We start from the raw sequence: 27,934 nt of genomic DNA, 5'->3' as shown, positions 1-27,934 counted from the left end.
GGTAGACATTTGTAAAGAGCTACCTAATTTTCTATCGCTATATAAATAAATGATGATCTATATGAATAAATGATGATGCTGACAGATGAAGGTGGTCTGCACCCATACTGAAAATCTTCAAAGAATATGCACATAATACATTTTGATGTTACAGGGCATCCATCATAAACAGTGAAGCTACAGCAACAAACAGAGGTCATTGGAAGGACAGTCGTATCAATGAATAGAATAGAAACATTTATAAAAGTAAATAGACAAAGGTGGCCTGCACCCATGCTACAAAACTTCAAAGACTATGCACACAATCAATTTTTCGATGGGCAGAGCATATATCAGTATCCAAGAGCAGGCCTTTCATACCTTGTTTTACTTATATGCTCTGTGCCGTAATTCTGCCCTTCTGAATCAAAGCATGGGTCTTGTATATATTTATGGTAGGACTATATAATCTATCTGTCCCCTGGGGGAAGCCTCGTCCAACCCAAGGGTAAAGAGGATTGCTTGAGACTTGCAGTGAAGATGGTCTACCCATGTATATAAATATGGAATATATGTAAATAATATTGATATGTTCTATTAGTGAAGTGTAAGAAATATGAAAAACAGACATTTCTGATAGGCCGATAGTTTCCCTTCCCAAACATGTAATTATGTATAATACATTCATGCAGACTTGGTTGCCCAAAACATGTCTTGACAATGCAATTAAAAGACCACATTCTGATAAATTAAGGGACAGATTATCGAATACATGTAGAGATGGAGATATGATGGCTGACAATTTACACTAAGTGATGGGGTTAGATAAACTGATTAATTTTTTTTTGGAACTGAATGGGAGAAAGCAAAAGCAACAATGGCAAAATTACAAAATCCTGCATTAAGACAGCTTGCTGCAGACCAGGGGATGGCTGGCAAATTATAGCCGGAGGCAAGACTTGACACTGCAGCCTATTAGGAACATTTTACAGGTAAAACATGCAGTTGGTCCAGTGACCCAGCCCAAAGTAGCCTACTATGGAATCAAAATATGTTTTTGCCAAAAGCTATCACAAAACCAAACCACGAACACATATTAGAACCAAAACCACATCCAAAACTAAAACACAGGAGTCAGCAAACATCTCTAATAATTACAAACAATCTGCTTGTTCCCTTTTTCTGCATTTTGTCATAGTTACAATCAAGTGTATGTTTAATCAAATACAATCAGAACAGTAGGAAAATTGATGTGCCTATCACACCATTAACATATGCCTCATATCAGCCTTCCTCATAAAGAAAAACATCTACATTTCTCCTGACAGATTCATTACCAATCAAAGCAAAGTCAATGAGGCAGTTGAGGACAGGCACAGTTACAATAAACCCTGCTTATCTATTACAACTATATAGGTTAAAAGTGTTAAGAAAACAATCAACTCCAGTTTTGTCCTTCCTTAGAACAATTTGTACATGATTTACATTTACATCTACATCATTGTATGTAATGTAGTTGTGCAGAGCAGACTATTCAAATTAGATGTTCTGTCTAGTCCTATGAAAAGAAGACTACCCACAATTTCAGGGAAAGAGATATAATGAATCCTAAATCAGGATCATTTAAAGATTTCACTCACTCCTTGGGAACAAATTATGTTATTTTTATATTCCCAAAGGACTAGAACACAATTACATACATAAATGCCAGTAATTTCTGAAAAAATATCAGAAAACCACTTTAGCTCTACTTTAAGGGGCATATTCAATTGTTTGAATATCCCGCCGCGTTAAAACTATTCCATAATTCCGTAATAACGGTAATAGTAAGCTGGATTTCAGCATGCGGCTCAGGGAGCTGCGAGCTGAAATCCAGCAAGAAAACTACCGTAATAATGTTTTTTACGCGCACTATCACCATAATAACGGTAATAGTGCGGGGAGCGCGAGATTTTCAGCGTTTCAAGTGTTAGAATAGCTAACTGGTGAGATAAATGCTATAATAATATATAGCTTTATATAATCTAATGTAGCTTGCTTAAAAATAAATATGTAAAGACATACCTATATAAAATAAAAAAAAAAATTGTTTAGTGATACGAATGATTTTACAACATAAAATAAACAACATATAGATATACTTATTATTATTATTATTATTATTATTATTATTATTATCATCATTATTCACAGTGTAGTATATAGTACATGGACTCATTATTTATATGCACAATCACATTACACAGTTAAACAGATAATTTCATTCTCTGACCATATTTATAAAATACCACTGTGGAATAATCAGCAGCTTTATCTGGTATCCACAGTTCTGTGCACATATGCTCCAGCACCTAATGTAGATACATAATTACCCATCTGAGTTTTAATCTACCCCAGGAGGCCTGCAGTAAAGTATTCCAAATGTAATCTCTAATAAGAACGAATCTTCAAACACAAGGTCATCGTTTTTTCCATTGCATAAGGACAGATTGTAAAAATAGTGGTGACAGCAGTAATGTTACCAGAACTGTAAAAATTAACCAAGCAGAAAACTGTTTGTAAAGGTATGATGACTTTCTGACTAGGAATATCTCTTGGAAATATAAATGCCGTCTACTCTAGTCACTGCAAAGTGACATACAGGTTAGCTCAGCATAGCATATGAGAAAATAAAGTAGAAAAAAATCACTTCTATATGAAAAAGCAAGTAGCTACATTCACAAATACATAATTACCAACTTTGCCTAATTTCAGGGGACAGTCTGAAGTTTTACATTTTTTCCCCTGGGAAATGTCCTTATTTTTTAATTCTCACTAATTCAGTCCAGTATAAGTCTATTTGTTCTGTATATTTAATGCAATTCTCATTATCTAGTAGAGATGATCAGTTCGGATTCAACGAAATCTGATACGAATTTTGGGGGTACCAAGTCAAATCGAGTCATGACTAGGTTTTTCATGCTAAATTCAGATCTGAAATCGAGGCAAAACGTCATTTCTGGTAAATGTCGGATCTCGGGAGTTTTTGGATCAATATCTTCTATATATACCCCTTCTCCCTATGCTCAGCTGCCATTTTAATGCTATTACTCAGAAATTTACTTGTAGAGAGTTAGACAGGATGAACGAGGCAATGTGTATTGCAATAGCTGTGATTTATCTGCACAGATCTTAAGAGTTTATTTACAGATCAGTCTACTCGAACTGTGTGTTGAACTATTTAGTGGACAAAAAATAGGGATCTGTGAATTACCTGGCACTGTGTGCTAGCTCTACCATGTTGCAGAGATGAGGAGGATGATGATGATGCTACAGACACTGCTGCTGCAGAAGGCCATACACCTACCTAGTGGACTGCCATGGTCATGTAGTCTTTTGTTTGACCAGTACCTCTGGTTCACATATTCAAAGTAAAGTGGATAGTCAGTGCAATGTAATTTTCTAAGGGACTGAATGACTTTTGTTTAACCTCCAGTTACAGCTGAGGTATAGCTTTTCAGAGAAATGGAATTGAGATGGAATTTGGTAGCGTGGACACAGGATCTCAACTACTCTGCTAAAACTTGATGCATCATTGATGGACACACATCCAATGCTAGCATAGCTGTCGTGACTGTCACCCCCAGCAGCAGCAGCCGTAGTGCTCAAGGATGCCTCTTAAGAATCATGGATTGCATTAGGATAGTCAGTTTGAATTTTAAAACTAGATGCTGAACTACATATTAATAAGGAGGAGGTTGATGATGAAGGTGTTGACGGTGAAGATTGCATGATGTGTCTATCCATTCTACTGCTATCAGATGCTGAATGCTTGTTTACGTACATGATTTGTCACCCATTTATAAACTACATGAATGAACTCACTGCAAATAATATAACAGAGAGATTGCAAGCTTGCGTGCAGGGCCTTCTTACCTCTATGGAATTTGCCGAAGCTGTAAGAATAAATCATAATGATGATGAAGGTAGAAGGTGCCTATGTCTACTTATTGTGGTGTCACAAAGGCTACAGATGCCTTGACAAATGTTTTCTGGGTTGGGATAACAATATTTCCACATTCAGGAGGTGGATTTTGTGGTCTTTTGCCTAGGCATAATAATGCACTTATCATGGGCAAGAGGTGCTCCACTGGTAACAGACTCATAAATCATTCTCCTCATTATCTTGTTCAAGTACAACATATTGTAACATTTTCAGATCCACAATTATCCCCCTCATACTGTTGCACCTTATCAGGTTCCAAAGCAGCATCCAAAACTTCTATGTGGAAATCATCATCATCATTAATGCTCATTCCCACATTTCCAAAGCTCGATAGCTAGACATTCAGAAAGTATAACAAGATTACATTGATAATTTAATGTAGACACTATTATTATCTTTACAATCAAATATAGACAGCATTATATGGTTAGGGTTAGGATTAAGGATATAGATAGGGTTAGGGATATTAATGTCAACCTAATTGTACTGTTTACATTAAAATTGTCGACCTAATAATACTGTTGATATCATTATTGAAAGTACTATACTGAAACGTTGGAATGGATTAAATACACCCTTTTGATACTCAGCAGCAAAGTGTCCTTGGAGTTGTTTTTTTTTTTTCAAAATGTTTCCAACTATCTAATATATATAAGCCTAGCGGCGTGTGTTAGTGTGTGTGTGTGTGTGTGTGTGTGGAAAAAACTATTGACCTGAAATTTGGTATACTGAAATTATTTGACGAAAAAATTATAATAGTGAAGTCAGTTAACTTCCATCATCCCCCCTTCCCCCCGTGGGAGGGGTAGTAAAGGCTACATTTACCAGTTGAGGGCTCAAACTCTTGACCGTGGCGGTATTAATCTACCAGAGCCTGTGTTTGGTCATGGACAATTGTATGTCGCATTTTCACGAGTACGGAGGAGCATTGATGTGAAAGTGCAGGTTATGAATACTGCCCCTCAAGGAAGACTGATTGAGCACAGCGATAAGGTGTTTAGCAGAAACGTTGTGTATCGAGAGGTTTTAGAACAGTAAGACGATGGAGATTAAGGATGTGGCGATAAAGATGAAGGATGAGGTGATGGAGAAGAATGATGAGGTGTTGACATGTGGACAAAACCACGTTAAAAAAGGGCGCTTATGTCGGGAAGTAACGCTCTTCCCCTGAGGAGGCCTGGCCTAGCCCCAAATGCACGACAAGAACCTTTTTAGCACCTTAAGTAGCTTGATTTGACTAGAATGCATGAGTATCATGCACGGGTTAACTTGTGCAAGTATATGTGTGTACAATTTTAGTACAGTGGCAAAGCTAGAAGTCATTGAGATAAAACAGTGCTCTCTAAATGCTGCACTTTACTGTGCATACTAAACTTTCTGCTTGTAAAATGGTATATAATTTTATACATAGCAAATGTTGTTCATATCATGCAGTTAAATTACTCAGCACAGCAAACATAATTTGAATGCATATTTACATATTTGGGGTTGATTATAAGGTTGAGGGGGTCTAATGAACGTAATGGAGTTAATTACGATTAGGGTGTTCTTTGATGAGACTGAGGGAGGTACAGAGAAGGTTAATGAATAGAACTAATTGAGAATGTGGAGATTAATAATGAGAATGAAGGAGTTAAATATTATAAAGTGGTTAATGCATACTTGCCTACTTTCAGGCAGTGCAGTCTGGGAGAGGTGCGTGACTGGAGGGCAGGAGGGGTGGGACGCGGTCAATCGCTGCATTTTGGTACCGCCCCCCCGCCCCCATCAAAAATTACGTTTTGTCGAGGGGGGCAGTGCCAAATGCTGCGATTCACCACAAATCGCGTTATTTTGGCCAGGGAGTTGTGTGATGTGGGGGACTTGCCTGCTCACGGATTTCGGAAGTCTCCTGGACATTCCAGGAAAGTTGGCAAGTATGGGTTAATGATGTTGAAGGGATTGCTATGAAGCTGAAGGAGATAATTAATGATGATGGGATTATGAGGGAGTTAATGATTATAAGGGGGTTAATTATAATGTTGGGGATTCATTTTTGAAGTGGAGGTTCATGTTCATGAAGAATTTGCAATTATAAGGTTAAGAGAGTTAATGATTATGAGGAGGTCAGTGATGGCAGATTGATGATGAGGGGGTTAATTATAATGAGTGGTTGATTATGAGGATTTGTGGGTTACATATGATGAAAATAAGGGGATCAATGACAAGAGTGGTAGCAAAACTGATGAAGAGGTGGTAACTCTTAAGTTTCTTAAGAAACCTAATCTCGACCCCACTTCTCTCTCGAACTATCGCCCCATATCTCTTCTCCCTTTTGCCTCCAAAATTCTTGAGAGGCTCGTCTGCAGCCGTCTCACCTCCTACCTTTCTGAATACTCCCTCCTTGATCCTCTCCAGTCTGGTTTCCGCCCCCTCCACTCCACTGAAACTGCCCTGGCTAAAGTCACCAATGACCTCCTCTCTGCAAAAGCCAGGGGCCACTTCTCCCTTCTCATCCTCCTTGACCTCTCTGCAGCCTTTGACACCGTTGACCACCCCCTCCTCCTTCACACCCTCCAGTCTTTCGGCCTCTCCGGCCCAGTCCTGTCCTGGTTCACCTCTTACCTTACTCACCGTTCCTTCTCTGTCACCACCTCTGGGTCTCTCTCCCCCCCATCCACCCTTCCAGTCGGGGTCCCTCAGGGCTCTGTTCTGGGACCCTTACTCTTCTCTCTATACACCTCCTCCCTGGGTGAACTCATCAGCTCCTTCGGCTTCAGCTACCACCTTTACGCTGACGACACTCAACTATACCTCTCCTCTCCTGATCTCTCTCCCTCCCTCCTCTCTAGGGTGTCCGCCTGCCTCTCTGCCATCTCCTCCTGGATGTCCTCTCGATTCCTCAAACTTAACCTTGCCAAAACTGAGCTCATAGTTTTTCCTCCCTCTCATACCCCATCCCCTTCTGACCTCTCCATCACTGTCGACAACACCTCTATCTCCCCTGTCCCCCAACTTCGCTGCCTTGGTGTCATCCTCGACTCCTCTCTCTCCTTTGGCCCCCACATCCTCTTTCTTGCTAAATCCTGCCGCTTCCAGCTGCGCAACATCGCTCGCATCCGGCCCTTCCTCTCCCATGATGCCACCAAATGCCTTATCCACTCTCTGATCATCTCCCGCCTGGACTACTGCAACCTCCTCCTCACTGGCCTCCCCCACTCTCATCTCGTCCCCTTCGATCCGTCCTTAACGCTGCAGCTAGGCTTATTTTCCTCTCTCGCCGCTCCTCTTTTGTCTCCCCCCTCTACCTAGCCCTTCACTGGCTCCCATTCCCCTTCAGAATCCTCTTTAAGCTCCTCACACTCACCTACAAGGCCCTCGCCAACTCCACTGCGCCCTACATCTCCACCCTCCTCTCTATTCATGCTCCATCCCGCCCTCTCCGTTCTGCCTCTGACCGTCGCCTCTCTTCCCCCCTTATAACCTCCTCCCACGCGCGTATCCAAGACTTCGCCCGCGCTGCCCCCCTCCACTGGAACAAGCTCCCTCCCTCCATCAGAACTTCCCCTAATCTGTCCAGCTTCAAACGGGCCCTAAAAACCCACCTTTTTCTTAAAGCCTTTCTGTCTCCCACTTAACTTCCTACCTTATCTTCTGCCTCTGTCCCCCTACTCTCCCTCTCTCCCCTGCGTCTCTCTGTCTGTCCACCCCTCCCCTTAGATTGTACGCTCCTCTGAGCAGGGCCATCTCTCCTCCTGTTTCCACCACTTCTAACTCTGCTCTCCAGCTACTTAGCCCTCCTCCTCAAAGGTCCTCCACCCCACGTCCACTTTCGCTCCCTCCTCCCCCTGGGGGTCTCCCTGTCTTCCGCGCCCCCCTTCTTGGGCCCCGTCATTTTCAGATCCTCCCTCCCCCTTCCCCGCCCTCTCTAGCTGTGCATTGAGCGTACTGAGTTGCTGTGTTTACTGTACTGTGCTGTCTCCCATTGTATTGTGATTTTGTTTGTCTCTGTACGGCGCTGCGGATGCCTTGTAGCGCCTTAAAAATAAATATTAATAATATTAATAATAATAACTCAGGCCTATGTATTAAATGGAGAAAAATCCTATCTCCGGCAAATACGGGTGGTTGCTTCTCCCTATCTGTCAAGCGGTCGCAGCCAGCAATAGTAGTGTAAGAGTACAGGGTGATTTAAAAATATTGGTGGACCCAAGACAAAGGTCACATTAGTGGGTCTCCAAAACCATTTGGAGGACTTACAACAGTATGCAATGATCTTTCTCAAGAGAGATGTAAAATAATATTATTTTATGTTTCCACATAACATAGGTCTCTAATAGGACTTGGAATAGGTTTAGAGCTTTTGACAAATTCAGGATTTAGGCTTAAACCTGCTTTAGGACTTGCATTAAATTTAAGCCTGGGGTTAAAACATTCAGATGTAGCACTTTTAGGGATATAGGGTTAAGACTAGTAGATTAAGTTTGAATTTAATCATCTAGGGACATCTTGAATCACCATAGTCGTATTATTCAATATAGGAGGATCACCACTTTAAAATAATGGGTCTCTTGTCTTTCTAACTGATTGTCCATTATCTCTTGTTCAGGCTCCATTACCATTGTAATGGTAGAACACCCGTTATGGCAGGCCCTGATCAATTGCCCCATTGTCCCTTTAGAAATTAAATGTATCTCTCTTATGAAGAAGAAACCCATTATTTAGTGGCAACAGTTAAAGTTTATTAGGATTCCAAATCATGTCATTTGAAAGGCTAGTAAATAAAAATGCAGTTGCTGTTGTATACAACATTAAACAATTATTTTGAAATTACCTATCAAATGTTGTGGTTTTTTAATGCTGTTCATATTTAACTTGGGGGGGGGGGGGGGAGAGAGAGAGAGCGGAAGTGCAGATATAACTGTGATCTCCTGTACTCTTGACTATGGTTAGATGAATTTCACTTTGAAGCTGTGCATTATTAGCAATAAAAAGGATGTAGCTTGATCTTAATATTAGATCCAAGATACTGTGGTATGTAAATTAATGCCAGGGCCTAGTGAGCTTTGAAGAAATAAAGCTGCAGAATGGATTCAATCAAGGTTTTCAATACCATAGATAATGTATCTCTTCAAGCTGTTTGCCTACTGGCCATAACATCTTTGTAATGTGAATCAAATACGCAGACAGCTTTTCTGATATACTTCTTCTCCATTGCACTTCCATTGCTATAAATACATTCCTATTCTTGAATGGAAAAAGATGTCTGTGTGTCTGAGAAAACACACCCATTTCCCTAGCTGACATATTTCAGTAAACAGCAGATGGCACCAGCAAATAATTTAATAGCATATTTGTTTATTTCCTGAGAGGTCATTAATGACAAACAACAAGTGTGAGAGCTGGAGATTTGCATGCTAGGAAGCATCTGCTTGTGAATGCCATGAATTCAAATAATGTTGCTTGGAAATGCATGGATAAGACAACTCAGAGCACATATTTTGCTTTAAGTGTAGTGCAAAAGGTCAACATGGTGAATTTGTCTCTTTAATGTATAAATGAGTGACTGGGGAATAGACTGGGAAATCTTGTTGGTGTTTCATTAATCTGGGTGGAGCCACAAGTAACATTAGCCATTGATGTGACAATGTTGTAAGGCTCAGACCACCTTCCAAAGTGAGAGGTCAATGTGGGGCAATACAACATGAAAAATGGAGGTACTAATGTGTCATTAAGGTTAGATGAAAATCATTCAGGAATTTGACATTTACCCTGTACCTTATGAATCAATTGTTCTGCTTCTTGTAGTATAGATAATAGAGCATCACTTTTCTCAAAGCAAGTAATACAACACAGAAGCATATATTGTATGTTTAAACTAGTACAAAAATGTCTACACTTTTTCAATTCCTAATGCTGTACATTTTGATTAGGTACAGGTTGCCTGTGTGGAAGAGTTAGCATGTTTTGGTAGCGGGAATTGTGGATATCTTTTAATTACATAGCAAAACTGACAATGTTGAAAACATATCATGTAAAATATTGTAAAGGTTTAAATTAACCTAACTTTAGCCCACCCTAGGTAGACTATTTTGGTTTTAATCTTGTAGGTGTCTCAGTAAGGGCTCTGATTTAAAATGTCTGTAGAAACATGGTACAATATTTGACTTTGTCCTTTCAGTTTTTGAGTTCTGATCTTTCATTGTGACCATACTGTTGGAGGGAATTAGATATACAGTACCATCAGTGCCGGATTAAGGGAATGGAGGCCCCTGGGCTAAGGGGGCCTCCATTCCCCCGTGAGGGCTTCCCCCGTGATCCGAGCTGCCCCCCCTGGCACTTACCTCCTTCCCCGGCGCACTGTACGCTCTTTACTGAGGAGGTCTCGTGAGAGTGAGACTCACGAGATCTCCTCAGTAAGGAGACTACAGCTTGCCGGGGAAGGACCGCAGTGCAAGTGCTCAGCAGCACCGATCAATACTGCTGCTGAGCACTTTCAAGGGCCCCCTGGATGCCATAGGCCCCTGGGCTGTAGCCCAGTTAGCCCTATGGTTAATCCGGCCCTGAGTACCATTTTTAAACCCTACTGCCTAATATATCATTGACTTTAAAAGTCACAACATGAAAAGTTCATCCTACTATGCTGATGGTATTACCCTGCAGACATGGGGTTGTATACTGGCTATCTGGCTTAGAGGAGTTGGTCTTCCTTGCCAAGCAGAGGAAGTCATGCAACAGACAGGCAGTCATATTTCAGAAGTAAAGTATTTGTAGCTATTTGTGACTGAGTTAAAGGGGCTATTGACATAGGTAATTCCATTTACAAATAAAATATCTATTTACACTAGTGCAAATTGCAACACTAATAAAATTAATAGTAAAAAATAATAATAGTAATAATAATTCCTAAAATATACATATAAATCAATGTTATTCTCCTTTGCAGTGATGTGCATAGACACATCCACACACATACACTGACATCAGAAAAGAACTGTGTAAAATGCATCTAATGGAACAGTCTCTGACTCATGTTTCCATTTTTTTTTTTTGACATTAGGCAAATTGAAATGGAAGAAATATTATGTTTAACAGACAAATTATTTCTGGCTGCATTTTCATACTGTCATTACTGGAAACTCATATGAAAACTATGACAGAAAAGAAAATGTATTCCAACACAGTAATATCCACAGACACCGTGTGTCATTTTCTGTGGCTGACACTATGTTTAAAGCAATTCTTTGCATAGCTATTACACAAATGGCTGCATTTCATAAAAGGCCATTAAGGAACCCTAGGAAAAAAAATCCTTTAGAAATGGAATGAATACATCTCTTACAGACACATTTTAAAAGGGAAATATGTGCAGCCTGTTTATTAGGTCTCCTGATTACAATATTTTGCAGCTTTTCCATTTATACAATAGAAACTCTTAAAGAAGCATAGCTCTCCAACTTTTAAATATTTACACAAAAATCGCAAATTACAGGCACAAGGACATTTTGTACCTGCAAAAATAAAAATAATTTTAAACCATATCTGTTTATAATTAGGTTTACATATTCTTAATGTACTTACACTATGCTCTCTATGCTTTCACTAAAATCAGACAATCATCTGCTAGTTTGGAAACAAAAAGTATGGGTTTGCTTTATTAGAAACTGCAACATTAATACGTTCTAAAATTCAGAAGTGTAATGTGATGAAATGTAGGCTCATTTAATAACTTAGGTCCATCAATGTATAGTAATACATAGCAATTAATCAAACAACCAGAAATAAACTTTGAAAGGTGGACTACTGAAAGCAATTTTCTGATCAGTTTTTATAAGTAAAAGTCAATTTTTACCAATAATGTGGTAAAAGTGTATTTGGCCTGAGGCCAACCCCAAGGTTGTTAAATATTTAAGAAAAACAATTGAGCTTAGCAAGAGTAAACCTAGCATTATGAGTTATGAATTATTAGCCAACGGGTATAGGTAAGGGAGGAGCTACGCTATGGAAGGCTTATAAGGGCTGTAAGTATCAGTTGGCTTTATCTTGCCTTCTGGAATGTTCTGGTGAGTATAGCCTGACTGGACCTGTTGATAATTATATTGGATGGTGAATAGCTGTGCTCCTTTTCTTCATTTTCTTATATTTTTCCAATTAATTTTCCTATTTCTTTTTTCCTATTATTTATTATATATATATATATATATATATATATATATATATATATACACATATTCCCACTCCCGCTAATGGCAGCTAAGCTTAGATTTAGGAGACCCCGAGTGCCCTCATATTGCCTCATTGAGGCTTCCTGGGGACCCTCTAGTGCTAACCAGCAGTGTGCCCACTCACTGGACATGTTACAATGTGACCCCCTTCTCTACCTCGCTTACTGGGCTATTGGCAAGCGAGAGCGGCGTCTGCAGTTATGGCACCAACGGCGGCGCTCAAGCAGTATATTTAGCCCCCCCACACTGTCTTGGAAGATATAGTTGCAGGGGATGCTGCCTTAACCAACAAAATGGATGAGTTAAAGCCCTGTTGCACATTGGTGACAGTGGGGTTCATGCACAGGCAGCTCAAAGCATGTCTGAACCAGGGGAGAGAATCTCCCTTTTTTTTTACAGAAGGTGCAGGCATGTTGGCATTTGCTGTAGGGAGACTGTTATCATCTAATGCACAGGCTGTCACTCAGTTACAGGGTAACGTAGAACCTTTGCCCCGCCCCGCCATTCAATGGCCCTTATTTCAACGTTTTTTTATTTGCTACCACGCAATATACAAAATCTATTAGGAGCCACTATGTCAGGATATGGCCATGTCCAAGGTACCAATCTAGCTGTGGCCAGGCCCATTTCTTAGCTTGCTGCAGCTTGCCCCTTCCTTGCCTGCAGCATCCTTTTCAGCGAGATCAGATCTATTTCAGGCTTCGGGCTTGGCATCTCCTGGTTCCCTGGCTACTAGCAATGTGCCATTAGTTCCTGGTGGAGCAGGTATAGGGATATGCATTCACCATTCGGCCTTGCCAGGTTCTAGCATTGTGAATGGTTTCATGATACATCTTGATGGACAGCAATCAGGGCAGAATGTGTTATCAGTGTCCACTTTGTCAGAAACAAATGTTTTAGCGGTTCCTTCTTCACTGCCCATGGAGGCTTGGAGCACTGCTCCTTGGACAAGGAGCATTGTTTCCGTTTCCCTCGGTGACAAGCTCTACAGGACGTGAATCAGCTTGATGCCAGAGTCATTGTTTGGCTGGTGTGGAAACAACGGGTTCAGCTGGGCAGGGAAAATCATCTCAAGCTATTCACAAGGAGCGGACGGAGCTGTTTGTGTCTGGTGAGCATGCTGTTGATGTGGGTTTTAAACATGATAGCCTGCCTTTGGGCCCTTTGTCAGAGAGTGATGGTTCGGTTGATTCCAGGAACAAAAATGAGAGGCTGATACATTTTTTCAATAAGAAGCTTGGTGGTCCCCACCACTGAGCCAGGGTTTCAGGGGGAAAGCCCGCTGGGTAATGTGGGTTTGGATATAGTGCGCTGTGCAAATACAGCACTCCTTAGAGAAATAAGAAATAAAGTACATTATTGAATCCGTGCTGGCCGCTTAGTGCGAATGTTTGCCATTGCTAGCAAGGCTAAAGCTGCATTGTCTGCTGCTAGAGCACAATCAGGCATTGAGGAAGATGCATATTGGAGTTTTGCTAATTGGTTGGCAGACATGCTGGCATTCGCTGCTTGCTATTTGGTAATGAGGCCTGAAAAACATATGAATGTGATGAAGTACATCTATTTAATACAGGGGATGAACTTGCGCTCCAAAGGTGTATGTGGATGCGCTTTGATGAGGCATTTTGCAAAAACCAAGATGGTTTGTTAGTGATGAACTTGGGTTGCAAGGATGTTGAAGTGTGATTGGAAGTGACACAATATCGGGCTGGTATGCATGATGGAGGTGCTTTGAGGCAGTGACAAAGTTATCAAAGATGGGGTTCCTCCTTTCAGTTTTGTGGGAAATGCTTTGACTTTAATGGAGGGCATTGCAACAGAGGATATTCCTGTAAATTCAGTCATTCATGTTCCTAATGTGGTGGGGGACATTCCAGGAAGGACTGCTCTAGGCATCCTGACCCTACTCCCAATGAGAGCTCCAGTAGAGGGGCTCCTGCTCACTAAAGCCTTTTCCCCTGTGGTTTTGTTAGAACTAAAAAAAATGGTTGGGGTGGTATACCAATCATCAAGCTGTGCAGTTTCAATGGGATGGTTTTTCTAAACAGTTTTAAGGTGTTGTTAGTGGGCAAGTTCAGGTTCGTTCTCCTACAAATTTAAAGTCAGCCCGGGAGATGCCACTCACTTTGGTTCAGGAGAAAGTTTCCAAGGAAGTGATTTAAGGTATGATGTGTGGCCCCTTTTCATTACCACCTTTTCAGGGCTTGGTTTTATCACAAGTGGGGGTAATGCCCAGAAAAAAATTGGGTAAGTTCAGGCTTATACAACATTTTTTACATCCTCCTGGTATGTCTGTGAATGACATGATTCCAAATGAAGAGTTCAGATTGGTGTATCAAGCCTTTGAGGAAGCCTTGACACTTGTACAGCAGTGTGGGTCAGGCAGGTTGTTGGTGATGCTTGCTGTAGGATCTGCATTTAGATTTCTTCCATTGCACTCTCTGGTTGGGGAGGCTAAGAGGAAGCCTATTGATGGGGGGCTTTTGGTTAGATTGTTGGGGGTTCTTTCAGAGATAGCTATTGATATGTTTGAGGCTTCTTTGTTTTGCATGGATTCTTCAATAGCTTTCTTCAGAGCTTTTAGAAGTGGAGAATTGGTTCCTTCTTCATTGCCGGCATCCGGATCAGGTTTACTTCATAAGAATGTAGTTACCAAGGGTGACTGTTTAGTTTGCTAGATCCACAGGTCTAAAACAGACCCGTTTGTTAAAGGGCGTTGGACTACTTTGCAACACAGGGAGGATGTCACTGTTTGCCTGATGCAGTTAGCTTAATTTTATCTGGATATGGATCCGACTCCTGGTCTTAACTAGGCATCAAGATGGTTCCAATTTAAGGCGTTTTTTCAGACATGTGTTATTAAGCTTAGTTTGAAGGTTGATTATGGTACTCACTCTTTTAGGATAGGTGTTGCTACTGTAGCAGCTTCAGAAGGTTGTACAGTTCTGACTCTTATGGCTTTGCGTAGGTGGAAATTGTTTTTTCTAAGCAATGTATCAGGTTGTCTAAAGAACCTTAGGTCTAGTTTCTGCTATGAGCGAGGCTGACCCATAACAAGTGTTGCTTGCCTTGCTCAAAGGAGGCATAGATGGATTTGCCTAATTTTTTCCTGTAAAAGTGGGACTGATTGGCTTGTGGCTCTCTGAGGTTTTATGGTTTTACCTTTATATTGTTCATCCTGTGCATGCATGTCCCTTGCTATTAATTCTGTCTTTCTTTACTGGTTCATATGTTGCTTTGGCGTTCTGCTCATGTTTTATTTACCAGTATGTTTCAGGTTCACAGCGGGATGGTGTGTCTGGGTCATACCTTTATTTTTTGGGCCAATAAGGGTGGTCCTGCTCACAGTTTGAGCATTTTCCCTGAAGCTACTTTAATCTGTTGATGGAGTTTTAGAGGGCAATTGGTCTTTCCTTTTAGATTTTCCTTTTGCTAATGAGGCCAAAATTGGGGGTCCTGGCTTATTAGTCATTCACTTGGTGGGTAATGACCTGGGAAAATGAAGGGCTTGGAGCTCATTAAGCACAATAAGTTGTATGTTGAGGTGATTAGATCCCAATGGCCCTTGGTTCGTTTAGTATAGTCAGATATTATCTTTAGGTTACTGTGGAGAGGTGTTGATAATCCAATTGGTCTCAACATAGCTAGTTCTAAGGTTAATAGAGCCATTAGGAAGTTTTTTTTATAGGTTTAGGGGGTCCAGTGGTTAGTTATCCGGCCATTAGAAATTGATTATCACCATTCTATAGGGCAGATGGGGTTCATTTGTCTGAGGAAGGTATGGCATACTTTGTTGAGCAATTTTTTCAGATTTATGTTTGGATTTGAGAGGTCACAGTGGTGGCAGGCTTAGGTTCCTGGGGTGGGGGAAGCTAACTTTGGTGGAAATCAGTCCAATCAGCAGCCATAATGAGACATTTAGATGTTGGTTGGGCACTCTCCCTTAACAGGAAGGTTCAATTAGTTATACTACCCTTCAGGGAGGTGTGGGACATCTACTTTTCAGGCGGGCCTCAACTAGTGAGCCAAAACGGGGTAGAGTTGGGCTCCACCACCTACTTCAATAATTTTATGATTTTTTTATGATTTATGGATATGGCTCACGGCTGATTAGTCTTGATTTTATTTGCCACTATTTCAATGTAATTTTATAAAGGTAAGATAGCTCTTGGTAAGTGAAATAACATAACAGCTAAACGGTATCAACCACTTAGAGACTTTATAGCTTCCCCTTACAACACTTCTTCTCCCATGACTAAATCAAATACAAAAAGCTTTGTACAGAGTTGTTATCTGAATCTGACATGAAGAGATGGAGATGGATGATGGTATGGGTAGGCAGGTACACTTTAAATGGTAATATTCTTAAGAGGACTAGGGATGATTTTTGGAGAGGGGTCATGAAGGGTTAGTAAGATGCCATCTTTATCCTCATATTTAGTATACAAACACACAGACAAATATCGTCTCAGTTCTCAGCACTTACGGATTATCCAGTAGCAATATGATTGGGTTAAGCTCCTTCTTTGGTCTGTAATAAGCTCTCAGTGGAACAATGAAATTGTACAAGCCATTTCCTGCTGTCTCAGCTGCAACAATGATGATTTTATTTTTAAAATCATAGGCTTTTGCATCTTCATAATAGTTATGCTGACAACCCTAAAGCAACAGTGACAAGAAAGTAAACTTTTACTATGTCATATAATATGAGCAGCTGTTCTAAGACGACAAGTGGTGTGAGAGAAGGAAGGAATGCAGTGTATGGAACCATTACTAAGGGTGCAGGAGAGATGCTGACTTGCATGAGCATCAGAGGAAAGGGAAATGTGTGGTGAGCAGAGATACTGGAGATAGATGTGGAAGCTGTAAGACAAAAGGACAAGTGGAGTAAACAGAAGATAAAAGACCAAGCAGCTGAACACAGGTTAAATGTAGGTAGAGGAAGTGAGAGAAATTCAGCAAATTGAGGTTGGAAAGGGAGAATTGAACGTCAGAGCAACTAGGGATGGGACGATTGAAATCTAGGCTAAAAGTACAAAAAAGCTGAGAAGAAGTGTTGAGGGGGGAGTGTCAGGAATATGTTTCAGTAACATTGGAATAAGGAAGGGTAGAGGATGAACTACTGTCAAAGGCAGAACAGGCATGCAGGGGAATGCAGATGGAACATCGGAGAATAGAGTTAGGCATGGATCACAGAATATTCAGAAGAAATAAAGTCAGTCAGCAACTTAAGTAGCAGGCATAACAGAAAGTGTACACTTGCAAATGAACATTGTAAGGTAAATGCTATAAAGATTGGTGGGGCAAAGGGGAAGATGTTAAGTGAGGAAATAGGGTGATCAAACATTAACCATAAAAGATCAGCAGCAGTAAAATCATTGGAGGAAGTAGGTTCAGACACCCAAAATGAGAGGCAAGCAAGGATAAGCAGGTGCAAAAGAAAGAAGGAAACAGGTGTGTTATAAGATGACTTATATGGGGTTATGGGAGCAGTGAGAAAGTGACTTTGTAGTGGAGAGGGATCAGAGGACTACAGGGATCTGTACCAAAATAGGTTTAATGGTGACATTGCAAATGGTATTGAAGGGAACATATGCCTTTTTGCAGATGACATATAGATATGCAACAGGGTGGACACACCAGGAGGGGTAAACCAAATGATTGATGATCTATTTAGACTATAGGAATGGTTAAGAGTGTGGCAACTACATTTTAATGCCAAAAAATGCAAAATCAAGCATTAAGGTCTCAAAAACCCAAAGGCTAAATATAGTATTAATGGCACTATATTGGAGGAAAGGGATCTAGGAGGCCCTATTTCAGGTGATTTAAAAGCAGATAAGCAATGTAACAAAGCAATTGGTAAGGCAAGTCAGATGCTTGGTTACATAGAGAGAGGTATCAGCAGAAAGAAAGAAGTAATAATGCCACTGTATTGGTACAACCTCTTTAGTACGGCCTCATTTAGGACACTGTGTTCAGTTCTGGATGCCATATCAACAGAAGAGACTGTACAATTAAACTAAATGGCTACTAAAATGGTGCATGGCATACAGCATAAAAATACCCAGAAAGACTAAATGTTTTTTATATGTATAGTTTGGAGCAGAGACGGGAAAGGTGGGACGTGATAGAAACTTTTAACTATATTAAGGCTAACCAATGGTTTTAACAAGGTAAAAGAGGGAAACATTCTTCAAAGGAGAAGAAGTATTAGAACAGGAGAATGTGCACTGAAACTGGAAGGAAGTGGGTTCAGAGGAAATTTGAGGAAAAATTACTTCACAGAAAGGGTAGTGGATAGGTGGAATAGCTTTCCATCAGAGGTGGTAGAGGTTAATTCAGTAGTGCATTTTGAACATTCTTGGGATAGACATAGAGATATCCTTACAAAAGTACTAAAGATCATATTGGGTTTGATGTTACAACAGGTTAAGAAATGGGCAGACTAGATAGTTGTTATTATCTGCCGTCAAATTCTATGTTTCTATGTTTCCATGTAAGAAGAAAGGAAATTTATTGAGGGAACAAGACATGGCATTAATTAAAGTGAATGAGGCAATAAGTGGTGATTAGAGAAAGTAGGCATGGTCAGGGATTAGAAAATTCTTCATTGATAGAAACTTGGGAAGGTTTGCTTCTGTTTATAGGTGTGTGATTGTAGGCAAGTAAAATATGATTAGTGTAATTGTGACTGTAGATGCTGTTTGTGCTAGAAGCAGATCAATGAACATTTGTTTTTATGGGATAATATTGTGTAAGATTGATACCTTATCTAACCGTAGACAACAAAATTGGACTTTTTCTTGTAATAGGTGACAAAATGTAGGTGAACTCCCAATATATGGTGAATTTGGTGGGTATCCTTTAACATATCTGAAATGAAAAATAAAGAAAATATTGAAAGTTGTTCTTGTCATAATCCTCTTAAAATAACAAATGGGCAAAAATAATGGTGCCCTTGCACTTTTTTCAGATAACTCACAATTTCTTCCAAACATAAAGTTACTTTAATAACAGTAATTGGTCTCCACAATTCTCTCTCTGCTAATATACAGAACCCTTGTTTTCTATTCTAATTTTAATACTGTAAATCCTTTTAAATCATGAAAATGAAAATAAATGATATTCACAAAACTATTGACACCTTAGACTTAATATTTGATAGCAGAGCCTTTGGTCAAAATAACTGCAATCAACTTCTTCCAGTATCTATTGATGAGCTTCCTGCATCTCTTTTTGGCAGTATGGTCCACTTTAAGTCCAGCATCTTGTCTTAAACCATGTCACGATCTAGGGTCTGGAAGAACCTATATGGTCTGCTTGAGTTAATGCTACCCTCCAAGAGACGAGGAGTCTAACAGAGAGGGAGGTATTTATCTGGGACCCTCGCAAGATAGTATGGACTTTGCGGCTTTCTAAACGCAGGTTGCAGTTCTCAAGGAGGGTCACAAGCGAGACCGAGTGGAAAACCAAACCAAAGGAGTAAGGTAGTTGCTGATAGGAGTAATAATGAGGATTTAATTATGCAGGTAGATGAGGCACATAGGTCTTGTGGAGCTAAGAGGCCCCTAGGGTCAGCATCATAAGAAAGTGTGATGGTCTGCAGTTAGATAGCGAACAGAAGCACCAATGTGCAGGAGATGGAGACTGGTAGAAACATCCTGCAGTAGGATGATGCTGTAACACCGGAGAGCTGAGAACAGGTATTGGTGGTAATGCTCTGTAGCAGGATAGTGCTGACATACCGAAGAGTTGGGAGCAGGTAAAGGTGGCAATACTCTGCAGCAGGATAATACTGTAACACTGGATATCTGAAAGCAAGTTTTAGATATAGTACTCTGCAGTAGCAGGAGAACAGGAGCCAGACTTAACATGTCTAGACAGGAGAGGAGACCTGAAGATCTGGCATTCAGGTAAGGAGACAGGTGCTTTAAGTAGACAGGGCTGACAGGCAATTAATCAGGTGAATGGAAGGAGTTTATAAAAGGGCTGGCTTTGCACACGTGCAGTTCAAACAGGCAAGATGGCGCCTGCCAGAGCAAGCCACAGGGACCCGCTGAGAGAGGAGAGTGGTGGTCAGAGGTAGGTGAGAGCGCCGAATCCCAACCAGGTGGTCAGCAGGTCCTATGCCTGACAAACCAATCCTTGGTACTTTCGAATGTATGTGGGGTCATTGTCCTGCTGGAAGACACATGACTTTCCATGGAGAATCAGCTGGGTTCAACATTGCCCTTAGAGTAGTCTGGTAATCTCCATTGCTCATGATGCAATGCATGCGTTCAAGACAAACAGTGCCAGAGGCAGCACAGCAACCCAAAAACACCTCTGAACCTCCTCCACATTTGACTGTAAGGAGGATGTTTTTTATTTTACTTTCTGTAAACATAGGGATGACGTGCTTTGCCAAAAAGCTCTAAGTTTGTCTCATCTGTCCAGAGGACATTCTTCAAAATGGACTTTGACTTATTGGTGTGTTTTGGAAAACTCTAGTCTGGCTTTCTCTCAGCAGTGCGTCAGGACTGTGTTCTGTACATATTGTGGCATGCAGTTCTTCTCTTCCACCAGAGGAGCTGCTGTTGTGGACTTTAACTGTGTAAGGTTAATCTCCTCTCTCCCCTGATTGTCTGCACCTGCCTCCCTGGATTTATTTTCCGGCTCCTTGCACTGATCATTGCTGGTCGCTGTTTGCTCTCATATTGAGAATGTTGCTCTGTTCTTTATCCAGCCTTTTGTTCCAGTGTCCAACCAGTTTGTTTCCTGCTATCCTGCATTCCTTCAGATTCCTGATCCTGGCTGGCATCCTGTTCTACTGGACTTTTACACCATTTGCCAATCTGCCAAATTGTTACCCTGTAAGCCTGACACTTCATAATTTTATTTCAAATTTGAGTTTACTTGCACTTCTGTGATTTCGACTTCTAACATATTGTGTCTCTGTTATTATTTTTATTCCATATTCTGGACTGTTTGCAGCGCACTACTATTTGTTACTCTCTAGCCTAAAATGGCTCTGCTAACCTGCCATCACATGTGTTAAACTTGATAAACTTCATTATTATTTTACCTAATTTTGACTCCTGCTCCCATTGCTCAGTAAAGCACACAGTGATTCATAGCAGTTGAAACTGTCTACCTTGTATCAAAAGGTCACTTTGAGTTTTGTTTTGTAGTTGATTGAGGTACTTTCTTCACCATTCAAACAATCCTGGCCTGCAATCTTCAATCAAGATTTATCTTTCCAGGGAGGTTGACTACATTGCCATGGGCCTCAAACTTCCTAATAACATTGAGTGGTGAAAATGAGAACATCAAAGTCTTTGGAGATTGATTTGCAGCTTTGAGACTGTTCATCCTTGGCTGCAAAGTTCTGTCTGATCTCATCCGACAATTCTCTGCCTTTCTTTCTTTTTCTTCATGCTCATTGTATTACATACAGAGATACAAAACAGTAGAGCCAGAGGTGTCCTTTTCTCTATTCAAACTTCTTTAATGAGTGATATTTATATTGTAGAACCTGCTACTCACCACAGGTGACTTCAGTTCCAAAGTGAAGGGGAAACATCTTCTTGAAATCTAATTACTTCTAACCATATCTAAAAGGTATCAATAATTTTGTCTGGTCCTTTTGTTATCCCCCCTGTTTTTTTAAAATTTCTTTCCCCAATTGGATAACTATAATCAAGGCAGAAAAGTATTTTAGTTTCAAAATAGACTACTGCTGATCAAGAAGGTAGAACATAATATCTTTATTTTATTTTATATATTTATATATAAATTTATGTACTATTATTTAATTTATATACTATACTATACTATATATATTTATTTATATACTATTTTAGTATAATAGACAGGGATCCTAGGTCCTTAATACTGATGCTACTGGAGTCCCAAAATTCTTCATTACTCTGAATGCTACATTCCAGGGAGCCCAGGAAGAGCCTCAGCATTTGATGTAGAAGCCGGTTGCTCTTCAGATAGGGACTCTAGAGATGGGGCCACAGGTGAAAGCTCACGGGTCCTCTGGTGTTCCATGGGCTACCTATTGCCTATCACAAGTAAAATGTACTGAGGCAGAGGCATAACTTGGATATAGTGAGTCCACAGGCAAGTGAGTTTGTTGAAGGTGCATGTTTCAATCTGGGCTCTTTATACTACTTGGCCCCTTATATAGAACCTCTACAGCAAATATATATAGAGAGAGACATGAGGAATAGAGCACAGGGATGAAAGAAGGGAAAATTGTTATATATTTAAAGAGACGAGAAGTGCAAAAATAAACATTACCGTAATAAAGGAAAAATGATTAATTTACAGTGATTGATTCAACTACCACTACTATTATGATTAATATTATTATTATTAGTAGTAGTAGTAGTAGTAGTAGTAGTAGTAGTAGTAGCAGTAGTAGTAGTATTGTACTTTTGTAAATGTTTAGCAATTATTATTACATACTCCTTGTTGTCAGAACACTCATCATCAGATGGGTTGGTTTCATCTTCTGATTGGTCACTCAGAAGATCACATGGCTGTATAGATGCAGTGTCAGCAAGTTCTAGCACAGGTGCTATGCTTGGTCTCCTTCCTTTTTTACTAACTTCCGATGGAAGAGTTAGGGTCGACCCACTGTTGGAATGGCAGCTTGTGTCTTGTAGATCTATTGCCACTGTACCTGCAAGCAGAATTGCATTGACATTATAGCATTTAGTTGTACCATGTATTAATTATTGTTTGAAGTCTTCTATTTAATTACAACTATAAGTCAGGCATGTAGGTTATGCTGTTAGCTATGTAGTGTTGTGTGATTAATATCACTGCAATCACTTTAAAGATTAAACACTTCATACTTTATCAAAACATAGGACTATTTAATGTAATAGAGAAGTGACACTTTGCCAGTGTACGAGAGTATTGCTTAGTTCCTGCAGAAGGAAACTCGGGAACCTTTCAGTGACTCTCACTAAATAAGCAGACATGCAGCAGACTAAGAGGTCTGATTATTAAAATGCAGATATAAGGCTGATGCAGCAATTTACCATTAAAACATCTTGCTGCCTTAGCAATATTGATCCAGAGTTTTAAGTGTTAGCTTATTACTTTGTCATGAGAGTCTGAGGGGATATGCGCATGGGTGACCCGGCTAGCTGTTTCACACATGTGCAGTGGAACTGAAAGCTCAGACTTTGACTTCCATTTCCATTTAGTAAAACACATCAATTTTTAAATTGTTAAAAAAAAATGCAATATGCAAAAAGAAATATATGTTTAAAAAATATTTTTTGGGAATATTGAAAAAATGCTTTATTCAAATACTAAAGCATTATTTCATTCCTTTTCTTCTGTTCCGACATCTTAATATGGACTAAGAAGGATTGTAACAATAATGGTATGGCGACGATACTTGTTATATAGACTTCACCCATGGGAAAGCTATTACCGGCGGGTGACCCCTTGATGTAGAGAGTGAAGAACTATCCCCAGAGATAGATCTTTCCCCACTTTCATAAATAGATGACACCTAGTTGATCACATTGTATATGTATACAGTAGGTGTAATGGTTGGACCAGATGAAAATGTGCTTGGTGGAAATAATAAAGACATCACATGAAAGTGATTAATAACTAATATAAAATTATGCTAAATTACTGCTTGTTTGAGTCTCATTTATGTCTTAAATAACTCATGAGAGTACAGGGATTTTGGAGCTGTCTTTATTGCATATTTCACATTTATACTTTTTTAATGTTTTTATTACATTGGTAGAATTGTGCCTATATATGTGAGTCCCTCTATACAATTAGGGACCATACAATTGTAAAGTGATTCACCCCGTCTGGCAGCCTCACTTAATTCATTTTCCAGGCCAATCATCTTAGAGAATTTGAAAAGTGAACAGGTCTTGCCCAGGTTGCCAAGAACATGCACCCACCAACATTTCATTACTCACCCAGCATGATTAACTCCAAAAATGCCAAGGCTGAGAATGTAGTAAACAATACTTATAAGGTGACTTTTGCTTTCTTTTAATAAAGAAATCTGTTTAAAACGAACAGTGCAATATTAGCACAAAAGTTATTACTGTTTGAAGTGGGGTAGGTATTATACGAGTTGACTCAGAGACGGTGCTAGAAATTACTGCTCCTGCATACTCACAACAAGAAAACATTGTTCTTACAAAAGGCAGGGTAAGGGCTACAGCATCTTCAATCTGGAAAATTGGATCGACAATATTTTAGGAAAAAATATTTCCACATGTGCCATTTGCTACCACAAAAGTAATCTGTCCTTTTTAATATAACTTTGCAATTAGCTGACATTGTTTCATGGCTGCCTTTTTCAATTACTATTGTCACCGTTCTTGTTCCTTCCCATATTAATAAATGTAAATATTTAGAAAAATAAAATTATGTATCCAAAATAATTTCCAATGATGTCCACTTATTTAACTAATTTATATAAAAAAAAGCCCAAGTTATAGACAAACTCTATATTATCTTGAGATACAAGTTCACAATGAAATACATTTTTATTATTACTTGATTTACATTTCTACTAGACCTTAGAGAATATTTAATCATACCCACCCATGCTGGCAATTATACTGTGAACAGGTAGTCTAGATGGTCCATGATAAGTTGATTTAAATTTGCGTAATTTTTCAAGTTGTTCTTGCTGTTTAAAGGCAGAGTTCTCTTCTTTGGTCACATGTATATAAAAGCAGGTGTCCGTAGAACTCATGATGTAACGTGGCCCTGGATTCAGCAAGATGTTTTTGTTATCTTCTCTTCTAACACCGGTCAGGCAGACACCAAATCTGAGAGATAAGGAGGGCGGCAGGGAATCTGTAAGATGAAAAGTCTTTGGCATGCTAATCATATCTTTCTGAATCTCATTACATTGCACTGAAATGAAAATATGCAATAGCTGCCCTAGCTATGTGGACCCATAGATCTTCCTCTGTCCCTATATCTAGCTTCATCATAGTGGAACTACACTCATTATAACATTACAATTCTTGAGATACATCACCAGCAACTTAAACCTTCAGGCGAAGATGATTAGAGCAGTCGGGTGAGACAGTTCACCAACTGTACAGTTACTCTTTTCTCTAGAGTTTTAAAGCTTGTATTTGTGTTCATAGAATCTACACAAAAACACATCACTGTCAGAAAGTGAACATGAATATAAATCTAGTCTATAGCTAGATATCAAACAAGGTTGATAGCTTAGGGCAGTGGCCTACATGCTGTAGCTTTAAGGACAATATATAGCCATACCTATTCTGATATAGGAGTTTTTGGTTATGGACTAAAGCTATTCATAATATAACAACATGTTCACTATAACAAGAACATAATTGCAACCAGTGCAAAGAGCTATAAAAATAGTTTTTTTTACAGCTTTTATCTAAACCTTAAAAATCTTAAACATACAGAACTGGCAAAAACTCTCAAACTCTGAATTACAATCTGCTACTAACTTGTTTTGCTGACAATTTAGAGACTCTACGGGCCAGAGTCGTTAAGGAGAGTAAGGCATAAAAAGGAGTAACTGCACCTGGGCAAAACCATGTTGCATTGGAAGGGGAGGTGAATTTAAAATGTGGGGAAAGATTTATAGTTTGGGTAGGGCATGTCCTAGATCAACTTTACATTTCTGTATAAAAAGAAAGCTATCAAGCATGTGTGTGCTACCTGAAAAACAGCCAGTATTTAACTTATGTGCAAAATAATAAACTAATTTGCAGCCGTTGCATGGTAACATGGCTTGTCACGAAGAACATTTACTCTTTTTTTAGCCTTACTTTCCTTAATGACTCAGGCCCTATATGCTTCCATGAATCTTCTTTAAATCACAATGTTTTTACTTACTTTTTATGTGCATGGAATGAAGCAAAGGTGAAGCTTTTGCCTTCATACTCAGCAAAGAAAATGCTCTCTTCCATCTTAATATGGTAGACCTCATTGCCTGAACATCTACCATACATTTTCTGCCATTGTTCAGGGGACTGCTGTCCTTCTCTGTTAGACGAAACAGTGAAAACTGTTCAACAAGGTGAAGTCAGTATAGCTTTAAACATATGTTTCTCTACATATACAATAATATATAGATAATTAAACAAACTAGATATATAGCAACACAATTATGACTTGCTTCTAATAAGGCCTATGTTTGCTTTGTGTATAAAAACAGAAGTGAAACCACATGTCAAACACATTAAGAAGCATTTTTACTTGCATTCAGGAGTTCATTGGACTTCACTCCATTAACCTTAATGTGTTTAACTTTTGTTAAATCCATTAATTGAAGCAAGAAGCTTTCAGAAAATCACAATGCAATCAATATGAGTGTAACCAACCCGGGGCAAGTAAAAAAACAACAGTGCACAAATATCAGACCATTATTTTTTTTTATTTAAAAAAACAAACAGATTTTCCTTGTTTTTTCAATATTAGCAAAATGGGGTTAGGATCAGGGTAGAAAAGAAAAAAAAGAGGAGACATAAAATATATAGGGGCATATTTAACAAAGACCGCAAAACAAGAAAAATAGCATTGATAAGGATTTAAATATTTCTCATATTTATGAAAAACCTGCACAGGAACAGACGTTTCGATAAACTGCTGTTGCTGTGGAAAAAAAAACTGACTTACAACTCCGTCTTCGTAATGTGATCCTGGGTGGCTTCTTCATTCCTCCTTTTAATTCCTGTGCGCATGCGCCGATTGATAACTCAGACATGCGCACAGGCATCCAAACAGCACTGACTGAAGGACCTGGGACATGTGACAGGGCTGCACATGCTCTCTAAAGCTCTGCTCTTTCATGACATTATCTTTAGAACTATATCCTCCTTCACCTTTCCTGCAAAACACTTCTTGTCCACATGGCCCCTTCACTACTCCACTCACCCCTATTTAACACTCATGAACTGTTTCCTATTGAAATGAAATAGTTGTAACAGCCTCACCCTGTCACCAGAAACTAAAAGGACACATATCTTACAATCATCTTTCCTATCTTTCTTCATCCCTGTTTCTATTAGCTGGTGATATATCACTTAATCCAGGTCCCCACACATCTCTCGCACGCATATATCTGAACGCAACCGAAGATTAGCAAACCTCAAATGCATCAGCTGTCTCTCATTTCTTCCAAAGTCCTTTAAATGTGCTCTTTGGAATACACGCTCTGTTTGTAACAAACTTACCTCCATTCATGACCTCTTCACAGTTTTACCAAATTTCCCATCACTCACGTTCACATCTCTTAAAGTTCATACTGTTAGGATTTTTAACCCATTCTCTATGCGTGTTGCTGTGATTTATCACCCCCCAGGACCACACCAACAATTTCTTGAACATTTCTCTGCATGGCTCCCTCACTTCTTTTCCTCTGACATCCCCACCATCATCATGGGTGATTTCAACATCCCTATTGCTAATCCACATTCCAATGCTGCTTCAAAACTACTCTCTCTAACCTCCACACTTGACCTCTCCCAGTGGATTGAATCCGCTACTCATCTGGATGGCCAGTGTCTTGATCTTGTTTTCTCTGGACTATGCTCAGTTTCTAATTTTTAACACTCCTTCATTTCCTTTCCTCTAGGATTATCACCTTATTAGCTACTCGCTCACTTCCAGTTCTTTACACTCCCGCTGTCAAAATCTTTCAAGCCTCTTCATACCCGCAGGAACATTAACTCTATTGATTTTCAACATTTTTCCACTTCCCTTCAACACATTCTCTCCCCGATTG

The 27,934-nt window shown here is 39.6% G+C and overlaps 1 protein-coding gene across 4 annotated transcripts in view; it reads right to left on the bottom strand.

Moving 5' to 3' along the window:
* The window catches only part of KCNT2 (potassium sodium-activated channel subfamily T member 2), a 614,388-nt gene that overhangs the window by 92,223 nt on the left and 494,231 nt on the right, over positions 1 to 27,934 (bottom strand). For all 4 annotated transcript variants that reach the window (XM_075182645.1, XM_075182644.1, XM_075182642.1 and 1 more), the window contains exons 15-19: positions 26,044 to 26,193; positions 24,757 to 24,986; positions 22,627 to 22,843; positions 18,939 to 19,044; positions 16,655 to 16,827 (exon numbers count right to left, since the gene is read on the bottom strand). In XM_075182645.1, coding sequence (XP_075038746.1) covers positions 16,655 to 16,827; positions 18,939 to 19,044; positions 22,627 to 22,843; positions 24,757 to 24,986; positions 26,044 to 26,193 — 876 coding nt within the window. The remainder of the gene's footprint in view (positions 1 to 16,654; positions 16,828 to 18,938; positions 19,045 to 22,626; positions 22,844 to 24,756; positions 24,987 to 26,043; positions 26,194 to 27,934) is intronic.

Source organism: Mixophyes fleayi, chromosome 8 (genome assembly GCF_038048845.1).
Source record: "Mixophyes fleayi isolate aMixFle1 chromosome 8, aMixFle1.hap1, whole genome shotgun sequence".
NCBI lineage: Eukaryota > Metazoa > Chordata > Amphibia > Anura > Limnodynastidae > Mixophyes > Mixophyes fleayi.
Note: the sequence above shows the minus strand (reverse complement) of the source record. Positions and strands in the feature narration are given on the sequence as shown.